The following is a 12,276-nucleotide window of genomic DNA, read 5'->3' as shown; positions in this document are numbered from 1 at the left end:
CGACATCGCTGCTCCCGGGATCCATTCCCATTGCTCCCGGTACCCAATCCCATTCTCGACCCCGCTGCCCCTGGGATCCGTTCCCGGCCCCGCTCATCCCGGGATCCATTCCCGGCCCCGTTGCTCCCGGGATCTATTCCCATTCCCGCTGTTCCCGAGATCCACCCCATTCCAATTCCCGGCCCCGCTGCTCCCGGGATCCATTCCCCGCCGCGATGCTCCCGGGATCCATTCCCGGCCCCGCTGCTCCCGGGATCCGTTCCCCGCCGCGCTGCTCCCGGGATCCATTCCCATTGCTCCCGAGATCCACCCCATTCCCGGTCCCGCTGCTCCCGGGATCCGTTCCCGGCCCCGCTGCTCCCGGGATCCATTCCCATTCCGGTTGCTCCCGAGATCCACCCCATTCCCGGTCCCGCTGCTCCCGGGATCCGTTCCCGGCCCCGCTGCTCCCGGGATCCGTTCCCATTCCCGGCCCTGGCGCTCCGGGTTCCTCCCGGTTGCCATGGGGAGGGGCTGTCAATCAGGTGACGTGCCTGTGTTTCCGGTGGGTGTCTTTGTGGAGAAGTGTCGGTTCACTGAGTGTCGGTGAGTGTCCGAGCGGCGCCTCTCGGCCATATTCCTCACCAAGCACCCCCCCCATCTCGGTTAAAGGAGCAGTGCGGCGGCGGGGATCGGGGCCCGGGAAGCGAGGAGCGGGGGCCAGCAGCACCCAGGCTGGGCCCGGGATGAGCGCCGCCGGCTTCACACTGACGACAAGACGCCCAGGCGCTTCGGCAGAGCCAGGAAAAAGGAGATGAACAACGCACTTGAGCAGCCGAGCTGGCTCTCTGGGGCTGGGCTTCAGCACAACTAAAGGCTTAACTTGGGTTTTGCAGAGGGAAGGAGAGATTTATTTTTTTTTGTGTGGTTGTTGGGGTTGGAGGGGCTGGGGGTGGGTGGGAGGAGAGACGAAAATATTATGACCAGCTGGGCCTGAACGCAGCACTTTTTTCCTTTGCATTTTAACTTCAACCATGAAAATGTCAGTTCCTGCCTTTTTTAATGTGAAATAAATCGCTGCTTTGATCTCTTTCGGGCAAGTGGACGCGGCTTGGTGGTCGCCTTTTGAGGAGGATCATATTGGGGGGGTGGGGGGGGGGGGTTTAAAGAAACCAGGAGAAAAAAAAACTTGAGAGGATAAAATGTCAGCGAAGGTTCGCCTGAAGAAGTTGGAGCAGTTGCTCCTGAAGGGACCTCAGATGAATGCAAGTTCAATGAGTGTGGAGACTTTGTTGGATATTTTAATATGTTTATACAACGAATGTAGCAGCTCGCCTATACGACGGGAAAAATACATTGCAGAATTCCTGGAATGGGGTAAGCAAAACCTTAAATGATCCAGTCTGAAATGGTATCGTGCTTTGAACTGCGCCCAGATTCAGTAAAGCTGTTTGTTTACTTTTGTGGAACAGGTTGGGCTAATTCTCAGATTTTTTTTCTATTAAACATCGAAAAATGAAATATTTATTGCAGGTTTATCAAAACTCTCATTTAAAAACTCGGATTATAATGCTTTGAAATGCTACAAGGTTTCCAAAACATGATTGGCCAAATCTGGATTTTGTTTTAATATAGCAAAAATCTGGAGTGAGAGACAATTTATCTATTCCACAGCATGTTCAGGCACACATTTGCTTGACTCTTTGCTCAATAGCTTTCCTTGTAACTAACAAGGACCAGCACCGGTTTAATTCACTGCTGTTGTTGTGGCTTATTTGTTGACTTTTTATGAACGAGTACTTCATTGTACATACATATTTCACAATTTCAAGTCAGTAGGTAGACATCTGATGGGAATGAAAGCTCTGTCCTGTTTCTTCTACCACCAGTTTATCAATTCTTAATGTGCTGTTTCTAGAGATTAGCTTGTTGGGGAAGGCATAATGTCATTTACAGGAATGTAGTAACAGTTTTATTCAGTTTAGTTTATAATTAAATGGCCAATGTTCTATGCTCACAAACTGAGGAATCACTTCCTGGCCTATCTTATTGACCTTAGTAATGAGATTGGCAACTGAATAGTGAGCCACTTTTAACTTGATTTAAAAAGAGCACAAACATGAAAAGGGAGTAGTTTGACAACTTGCACCGCTCCATTTCCAGAAAGGCATCTTCAGTATTATTCAAGATCTGACATCATTGGGTGGTGCTAGCAATGTCTGTTATAAATTGGGGACTTCTTGTAATCTATGCTGCTAATTCCATATATTCTGTCTTTTAACATGTAATTGGATCATTTTCAGACATGTGATTCCTGAATCTGAACAGTTTTAAATTTCTATCAATCAGAAATATACACAAATTTAGAATATATGTATTCTGTATAATAATTTTTTGTGTGCATATATGTATAAATCAGCTAGATTGTTGTTGTGAATGAGCCTTCGATCTCTCAACGGGAAACGTTTCCAACATAATTTTTAAGTGTACAGTATTATATAACTTTAATTCAACTTTAAGTTGGTCAAGATTTTAAAGTAAAATTTAATATTACATTTATAGCTTCTGGATCATTGTTTTTCTTGGCGCTGTATCTTTTTCCTGTTGTTTAATCAAACATGCAGATTACTCAGATTTTTTAAACAGTTTGGAAGGAGCCTTCACCAGGTCTTACTTTACATTAACTACTTAACTGCAACATTAAACATTACAACGCTTGTTTTAATGTACTGTTTACAACTGAATAATCTACCAAACTATGATAGTTGCTCCATTTTTAGAACTAGACTTTGACAACTATCTATATAAATAAGCCAAAGGAGAATGGACCATCTAAAACTGAGCATCCATATACACCTGAGTGCAGAGCACTATTAATGTAATAAGTTTAGATAAAAATCTACCATTAACAATGCAGCTATAGTCATCTGGCCAATCATATCAGAATGCTTTTGCATGTACTTGTATGAAATTTTGCAGAGACCCTAGAATGGGCTTTTCCCCTTTCAGAACCCTCTGCAAAAGCAATGTTGGGACAGCTCTCAGAACGAAAAAAAAACATTGCATGTGAATAAATGCCTCTTTGTGGATCTTTTAAAACCTCTTTTTTGGGGGCTCCCTCTTTGCGGTACATAGCTTGTATAGTTGGCTAGTCAAGTATATTGTAGAGATTAGATTTCATTTGTGAAGAGATTTGTAACTATATACGTTCTGCTGATTTATGTAGAGTGAATGTGATTTCTGAATATGTTTTTATTTCACTACTAACTAGACCATAAACAGTGCACTACGTCCCAAAATACTATGCTTTATTCATCAATTAATCTTTACAATTCAATTAAAATATATTTTTTAATATTTAGTTAAATGTAAGTGTTTTTGAGGAAGTGTCTGATTGGATTGATAAAGGCCATGTAGTAGATGTGATATATATGGATTTTTATAATGCATTGATGAAGGTGCCTTTAAGGAGGCTTTTTGCATAGCAAGTTGTTTGGACAGGAAACAAAGTGGTGGAATCCCCCGAGGTTTCTCCTGGTCCACTGTTGCAACCTCAACAGAAGCCCTGTTATATGTGAGTGGGGTGTCCAACATGGATATTAACCAATAAAGACTAGGCGTTGCTTGGACGAGACAAGGTTTGGAGGTGGTGTACCTCAATGGGTTAACAGAGTCCACTTTTGTTTTTGGCATATATAGATGATTTGAATTTGCACGTAGGGACCACAATATCAAAGTTTGCTGATGACAACAGAAAAGGTTTGAACGAGATGAAGAAGCTATTTGAGATACTTGAGCTATCTCCACTGAAGCAGCTAAGGCTTAGGAGATTTATTGAAGGTTTTTAATATTGTTGACGGTTTTGACACATTAAGGCTAATGTTTAGCCATGATTGTATTGAATTATGGAGCAGGCTCAAGGGGCTGTGCAGTCTACTCCTCCTATTTCTTGTGGTGTTATGTTTAGCAAATGATTTCCTTGGCTGGGGAATTAGTGATGAGTTGTAATTAATTAATAATCATTCGAATGAGAAGAGAGTTTAGGAGCAATTTCTTTACACAGAAGGTTGTTGGTGGATAGAATGCTCCATCGTGAAGGATAGTTGAATAGAGTCCATTGCTTTTAAAGGAAATTGGCAGTATTTTTGAAGTAGTGGAAGATTGAAGGCAATGGTGAGAGGGAAGGGCAGTGAGATTCGTTTTGGATAACTCTGGTAAAGAGTCAGCACAAACATGATGGGCTGAATAGTATCCTTCTATGCTGTAAGTTTCTATATGCGTGTTGTTCACAGTCAAAGTTGGAAGTTTATTGAATTTCTTTGTTGGCCAAGGCTCTTGCCTGAAAGATAGAAAACCTTCATTTACCTAGTGCCAACAGCTATTTACACTGTAGTTGACTTAAGTTACTCTGTTGTACAATGTTCATTATCTTGTGGTGGAATAGTTTATTCATTAGTTATCTATTTGAACTATTTTCTACTTATAGAATGCCAACTCCTCAAGTTCTGAAATTAAGGGCTGAACTGAAATTTTAATCAAAGTAATATGCAGTCATTTACAGTTAAAATGCTTTTGTGATATATTGACAGGGGTTTTGTCTGGCTGACATCTGTTCCATTGTTTCCAAGTCTGTCATTGTAGTTGTTTCTCCAACAAAGCTTGCAACTTAAAAAAAAATCAGTCAGGTTTAAATTTTAAAAAAAGTTCAAGTAAGAAACCTCATTTCAAATGGATCCCTAATAGAATATCCTCCAACATAATTTTGAAAGGATAGATTTGTGATACTTGCTACATATTAGAGGTGATTGAGGAGGTGGGTTCAATATTGATTAGTTTGTGCCATAATTACTGGGGTTGTTAGGAAAATGGCAGCTGCTGTTTGTTAAAAGCCCTTTTTTTAAATCAAAACTGCAAGCATTGTGAATGGTTTATGTATTTGAAATTGTATAAAATGGTCTTGGAATTGCGTGTATTGGGAATGCAGAGTGCCATGTATATTGCAGAAGTTTATATATTTTAAGAATATTTAAAGCAGTATTAGATATTGAGGCTTGTTTACCCATGTGATTTTCTTTTAGCAACAATGTCTGCAATTATGTCTGTTGTGATTTTGCTATTAGTTCTCTAATTTGATATAGCGTTTTGTAATTTGGATCACTAAGTTAGTGAATAAGTACCTGAACGTCTGTACATGATGAGTAAGACCGTTGTCACAAACACTGGGGTAGATCCTTTTGACATTCAGTTTTCAGCTCAGAAAATAACAATTATGTTGCTTTACCCTAAATATAGCTTTGTTCATGTCCACACTATTATCATCCCTCTTAAAGAATAACCAAGAAATTAACATCAGACACTAGTGTGATTGGAACTTGAAGAAATAAGAGTACAAAAGAAATGACAGCAAATGGAACACAGTTGCTATTTAATGTTACTTTATATGTACGACTCCTTGTCATTTGTCTTGGACATTAATGGGACCACAAATTTATTTACATTTGGAAGTTTTGAACAATGTTTTGATTTGAAAATCTCATTCCATCCTTTTAATTGCAGCTAAATGGTTCTCTTTAACCTAAATCTCCCATCTGCAGCCGCCAAGAGCAACATACAAATGTACAAAAAGGATGGGAAAAAGCCACCCATCCAGACATGGTGCAATCACGTACACTATTGACCCACCCCAACTATGCAAAGGCCTGGGAGAAGCAAATAAAGCAGAAAGACCTGCAACCCATTCAGAAAAAAAACTCCTTTGTGACTCCCTAAGGTAATCAAGCAAGGCTCCTGGAGACCGTGTCAGCCTGTAACTCCAATTAATCCCAGCTAACTAGCAACCTACCCACTGTAACTAGCAATGCTATGTTTGCTCAGGGATTTGTTATTTCTCTTTTAAAAGACAGGAAAGAATCTATGCACACTGCATGTTTTGGCAGTTGTAGAGGGCTAAAGAGATTTTATGCATAGCCAATAGTCCGTTTGTTGCTATCTATAATCAAATAACCTGTTCAATCTAACTGTGTTCAATTCATTTAACATTTTAAAAGTATCAGTCCTGTTCCCTCTAATCCTGCATTTCTGAAATCAAATAGCCCTAACTCTATGGATCTATGGAGAGAGGCATAGGGTTAACGTTTCTGGTTGATGAACTTGTATCAGAAGTTTCTGTTTTTACTTTCAGATTTCCGTCATCTGCAGTAGTTTACTTTCTGATGAACTAAACCTAAAAGGCTTGATATAATTTTGGATCTTCTCCGGCTTCTTGATATTACTTACCAATCTGCAGGGACCAGAAGTAGCCTCTTTATATAGTTATGATGCTGTTTGTTTTATACTCCATGGTCCCAGTAAAGCAACCTCTTTCTCCGGTACATTGATGATTGCTTCGGTGCTGCTTCATGCTCTCATCTGGACCTGGAAATATTTATTAATTTTGCTTCCAATTTCTACCCCTCCATCATTTTCACATGGTCCATCTCTGACACTTCCCTTCCCTTCCTTGACCTCTCTGTCTCAATTTCTGGTGATAGACTGTCCACCAATGTTCATTACAAGCCTACCGACTCCCACAGCCATCTCGACTACAGCTCCTCACATCCCACTTCCTGTAAGGACTCCAGCCCATTCTCTCAGTTCCTTCGCCTCCGTTGCATCTGTTCTGATGATGCCACTTTCAAAAACAGTTCCTCTGACATGTCTTCCTTCTTCCTTAACCGAGGTTTTCCACCCACGGTGGTTGACAGGGCCCTCAACCGTGTCCGGCCCATCTCCCGCGCATCCGCCCTCACAACTTCCTCTCCCTCCCAGAACCATGATAGGGTCCCCCTTGTCTTCACTTATCACCCCACCAGCCTCCACATTCAAAGGATCATCCTCCGCCATTTCCGCCAACTCCAGCATGATGCCACCACCAAACACATCTTCCCTTCACCCCACTCCGGCAGCATTCGCAGGGATTGTTCCCTCCGGGACACCCTGGCCCACTCCTCCATCACCTCCTACACCTCAACCCCCTCCCACGGCACCTTCCCATACAACTGCAGAAGGTGCAACACCTGCCCCTTTACTTCCCCTCTCCTCACCGTCCAAGGGCCCAAACACTCCTTTCAAGTGAAGCAGCATTTCACTTGCACTTCCCTCAATTTAGTCTACTGCATTCATTGCTCCCAATGCGGTTTCCTCTACGTTGGAGAGACCAAACGCAGACTGGGTGACTGCTTTGCAGAACACCTTCGGTCTGTCTGCAAGCATGACCCAGACCTCCCTGTTGCTTGCCATTTCAACACTCCACCCTGCTCTCATGCCCACATGTCCGTCCTTAGTCTGCTGCCTTGTTCCAGTGAAGCTCAACGCAAACTGGAGGAACAGCACCTCATCTTCCGACTAGGCACTTTACCGCCTTCCGGACTGAATATTGAGTTCAACAATTTTAGATCATGAACCCACTCCTCCATCCCCACCCCCTTTCCGATTGCCCCCCTTTTTTTCCCAATAATTTATATAGATTTTTCTTTTCCCACCTATTTCCATTATTTTTAAATGTATTTCCATCCATTGTTTTATCTCTACCTTTTAGCCTATTTCGATCCCTTCCCTTCACCTCACCCCACCCCAACTAGGGCTATCTGTACCTTGCTTGTCCTGCTTTCTACCCTTAATTAGCACATTCCTTAGATAATATCACCACCTTCAACACCTCTTTGTCCTTTTGTCTATGACATCTTTTGGCTATCTCCACCTATCACTGGCCCTCTATCCAGCTCTATCTGTCGCACCCCCTGCCCCCCCCCCCACTTAAACCAAATTATATTTCACCTCTTTTCTATTTTTACTTAGTTCTGTTGACGAGTCATACGGACTCGAAACGTTAACTGTGTTCCTCTCCGCAGATGCTGCCAGACCTGCTGAGTTTTTCCAGGTATTTTTATTTTTGTTTTGGATTTCCAGCATCCACAGTTTTTTGCTTTTATCTCAAAGTGTATTTGCCTTCTTGTAGTCACATCACACACACTACTCATGTACCTTTTAATGAGCTATCCCACATTATCCCCTGGTCTTGATTTGTTACCTTTTCTGAGGACTCCTGCATGGTACAAACATGCCTGTGGTTTCCCGAACGCAACTGCATTTGTCACATGGAAGGACATCTGCTACACCAAATTCTAATCAGCTTACTGAACTAAATTAGCCCACAACCTATTGATTTAGTTCAAATTACTAGCCTACTGTCATTGGTGAAATTACAAATGCTTCCATTAATGCCCTCTCCAAATCATCAAAGGAAATGCTGGACACTAGTGGTCCCAGTAGGAGGACTTATGGAATTTCACTTGAGCATCCCTATCCTATTATTGATAACTTCTGTTTGTGAGATCTAACTAGTTTCTTATCCAGCATAATATCTGCCTTATAATCCCGTAAGATCTGATATCCCAAAGAAGTAAACAGTGATCATAAATGATATCCTGTTTATGCAATACCCTATAGCAGCTTCTATTGGTGGTTCTAAATCTCCCACAAATTGATATTTTACAGCAGTTCCGCAGAAACCTTTGAGTGGATACAAAGTGATAGGTACCTCTTTCCTCAACTTATCAACTAATTACCAAATTTGCCCCATTTAGAACAAGATACAGTAATAGACTGATGTCAGATTAATGATGCCTATAATTCCAGCATCTGCTTTCTTTCTAATTGATGGAGCCATGAACGTGATCAGTTGCTTTTCTCAAATATTCAAATGTAACTGGAATCAGGTTACAATATTCATATTTTATAGTAAAAACAAGAAGCTTGCGTGGGACAGTTCAACAAACATAATTCACAAATTCTGTTGAACTGTCAAATTAGTACCAAACAAAGCCTAATGGCTGTTCCTGTAATTGAGCTTATAACTAATTATAGTTTGTTTTGAGATGTAATGCAGTGGATCAATTTTTGATGGAATATGCAGCAAGTAAGAAATGTACATCACTTCGTAACTGCTGTTTATCTTGCAGGATTTATCTGAATACTATAAAATACTGATTTGTAGGAGACTAGAAGTGAGTGGCAGCTGGTGAAAGATAACCATTTAGATGGTGGACACAGGTATCCTGTTTACACTTTGGCCTGCTGTAGCATTACTTAAAGGCCCTGTTTTTGTGAAAGGAATTTATGTAATGAATATTTAATTTGAAATCTGCTGTGCCTTCAAATACTTGGAAAGTAATTTAATTGCACATAATAATAGTAGGTTGCAGAAAGTACTCTCTTGTTTATGGTTGACATACTTAAGTGAAACTGTGACATGCCAAACTAAACTATCAAACAGTTATCAGTCAAAATTTCACCCTGTGCCTTCCACACAAAGCATGAAATAAGTAGGCAGTTCAGCATCATACTTCTTGCTGAACGTATGTGCAGCCATTAACTCTTATTTCATATAATTGAAAAAAGATTGCACATATTATACCTAAAGATCAAAAGTCACTCGATTTCTCCTTCCTAGATTGATGTCATGCAAGCAAAGTTCATGGGATCTCATCACCATGGCATAGGCTGTGAAGCGTACGTATGATTTCACTCTGATAGTTTTAAATTCATGCTTGGGTAGTGAGCGTCGCTGGTAAGGCTACCATTTAGTGTCCATCTCTAATTGCCCTCGAGAAGGTTTTAATGAGCTCTCATCTTGAACTGCTGCAGTCCATGTGGTGCAGGTATACTCAGCGTTGTTAGGAAGGGAGTTCCAGGATTTGGACCCAGCCGTGGTGAAGGAATGGCGATATAGTTCCAAGTCAGGATGGTGTGTGACCTGGAGGGGAACTTGCAGGTGGTGGTGTTCCCTTGCATCTGCTGCCCTTGTCCTTCTCAGTAGTGGAGATTGTAGGTTTGGAAGGTGCAACTTTAGGACCCTTGGCAGATAGCTGCAGTGCATCTAGTTAATGGTATACATTGCTACCACAGTACAAGGGTGGTAGAGGGAGCAAATAATTAAGGTGGTGGATGGTTTACTGAACAAGCAGGCTGCTTTGCCCTGGTTGGTGTCGTTGGAGTTGCACTCGTTCAGTCGGTGGAAAGTATTCCATCACACTCGTGACTTGTGCCTTGTAGATGGGAGGTGGGGTGTAGGAGATGAGTTACTCATCCCAGAATTCCCAGCCTTTAATCTGCTCTTGTAGCTAAAGCATTTATGAGGCTTGTCCAGTTCAGTTTCTGATCAATGGAACCCCCAGGATATTGAGGAGGGATTCATGGGTGGTAATGATAGTGAATGCCAAGGGGAAATGTTTAGATTCTCTCTTGTTGGAAATGGTCATTGTCTGGCACTTGTATGGCACAAATGTTACTTGCCACTTATCAGCCAAAACCTGAACGTTGTTCAGGTCTTACTCCGGGCAGCTTCAGTGCCTGAGGAGTTGCAAAGGTACTGGACACTGTGCAATCATCAGTGTATATCTCCACTTCTGACCTGAGGAGGTCATTGATGAAGCAGCTGATCATGGTCGGTCCTAGGGCACTACACTGAGGAATTTGTGCAGTGATGATGTGGGGCTGAGGTGCTTGGCCTCCAACAACTTCAACCATCTTCTTTTGTGCTAGGTCTGACACTCATGAGCAGAGAGTTTTCCCCTGATTTGAGCAAATGAATTAGGAGCAGGAGTAGGCCACTTGGCCCCTTAAGCCTGCACTGCCATTCAATAAGATCATGGCTGATCTGATTGTAATATCCCGCCTATCCTCGTTAACCTTTCAGCCCCTTGCTTATCAATAATCTATCTACCTCTGCCTTAAAAACATTCAAATACTCTCTTCCTCAAAAGGCAGTGGATGCAGAGTTCCAAAGACTCCCATTGACCAAAGATTCCCATTGACTTAAATTTTGCGAGGGCTCCTTGATGCCACATTTGGTCAATGCTGCCTTGATGTCGAGGTTAGTCACTTTCACCCGGTCTCTGGAATTCAACTCTTTTATACATGTTAGGAACAAGGCTATTTTGAGGTCTGAAGCTGAGTGGCCCTGGTGGAACCTAAACTGAGCATTGGTGAGCAGGTTATTGTTTTTACTGCCACTGGATAGCACTGTCGATGACACCTTCCATCACTTTGGTGATTCAGAGTAGACTGAAGAGGTTGTAATTGACTGGGTTGGATTTGTTCTGCTTTTTGTGAGCAGGATATTTGTGGGAAATTATCCACATAATCAAGTAGATGCCAGTGTTGTAGCTGTACTGTACAGCTTGGCTAAGGGTACAACAAGTTCTGGAGTGCATGCCTTCAGAACTGCAGCTGGGATGTTGTCAGGGCCCATAGTCTTTGTTGTACTTACTGCCTTTAGCCATTTCTTGGTATCACGTGGAGTGAATCGAAGTGGTTGTAGACTGGTGTCTATAATCTCGGGGACCTTGGGAGGAAGCCAAGATGAATCATCCACTCAGCACTTCAGGCTGAAGATGGTTGTAATTGCTTGTTTTTTGCACTGATGTGCTGTGCTCCCTCATCATCGAGGATGAGGATATTTGTGGAGCCTCCTTCTCCTCAGGTTAGTTGTTCAATTGTCCAACACCACTCAATTGGATGTGGCTTGGTGGCAGAATTTTGATCTGATCCTTTGGTTGTGGAATCACTTGGCCCTTTCTATATGCTGCTTCTGACATTTAGCCTGGATAGTGTCCTGTGCTGTAGCTTCAGCAGGTTGGCACCTCATTTTTGAGTATGCCTGGTGCTGCTTCACCACTTATCGTTGAACCAGGATTGGTCCCCTGGCATGATGGTAATGTAGAATGAGAGTTATATCGGGCCATGAGGTTACAGATTGTGGTTGAATGCAATTCTGCTGCTGATGACCCATAGCTCCTCATGCACGCCCAGTTTTGGCCTGCTAGATCTGTTCTGAGTCTATCCCATTTAACGTGGTGATAGCGCCATATAGCATGATGAACGATGTCCTCAGTGTGAAGACAGGAGTTTGTCTCCACAAGGACTATGTGTTGGTCACTCCTACCAATGCTGTTGTGAACACATGCATCTGTGCCAGGTAGATTGGTTAGGATGAGGTCAAGTCGTTTTTAAGTTTCTTTAACATTTTTATAAGTTAATGCTCGTATTTCAGATATTGCAGTAATATACTGAAAAAATATGTTCTTGGGATGTGGACGACTTGTGTATATTGGTGGTGCTGTGCTGCTTCAATGCTTTCAGGTAGGGAACTCCAGGGCATTGATCGATTACTGATATAGGATCAGTGAATATCTGTGCAAGTCAGGATAGTGTCTGACTTGGACAGCTTTGAGGTGATGGTATTTGCACCGCAGTGTG

At 42.2% G+C, this 12,276-nt stretch overlaps 1 protein-coding gene across 2 annotated transcripts in view; it reads left to right on the top strand.

The window, feature by feature from the left end:
• The first annotated feature begins 535 nt into the window (after positions 1–535).
• The window catches only part of cdc42bpb (CDC42 binding protein kinase beta (DMPK-like)), a 194,315-nt gene continuing 182,574 nt past the window's right edge, over positions 536–12,276 (top strand). For both annotated transcript variants that reach the window (XM_078562422.1, XM_078562421.1), the window contains exon 1: positions 536–1,356. In XM_078562422.1, coding sequence (XP_078418548.1) covers positions 1,182–1,356 — 175 coding nt within the window. In that variant the 5' untranslated portion in view covers positions 536–1,181. The remainder of the gene's footprint in view (positions 1,357–12,276) is intronic.

The sequence above is a fragment of the Cetorhinus maximus genome, chromosome 18 (assembly GCF_964194155.1).
Source record: "Cetorhinus maximus chromosome 18, sCetMax3.hap1.1, whole genome shotgun sequence".
Lineage (NCBI taxonomy): Eukaryota > Metazoa > Chordata > Chondrichthyes > Lamniformes > Cetorhinidae > Cetorhinus > Cetorhinus maximus.
Note: the sequence above shows the minus strand (reverse complement) of the source record. Positions and strands in the feature narration are given on the sequence as shown.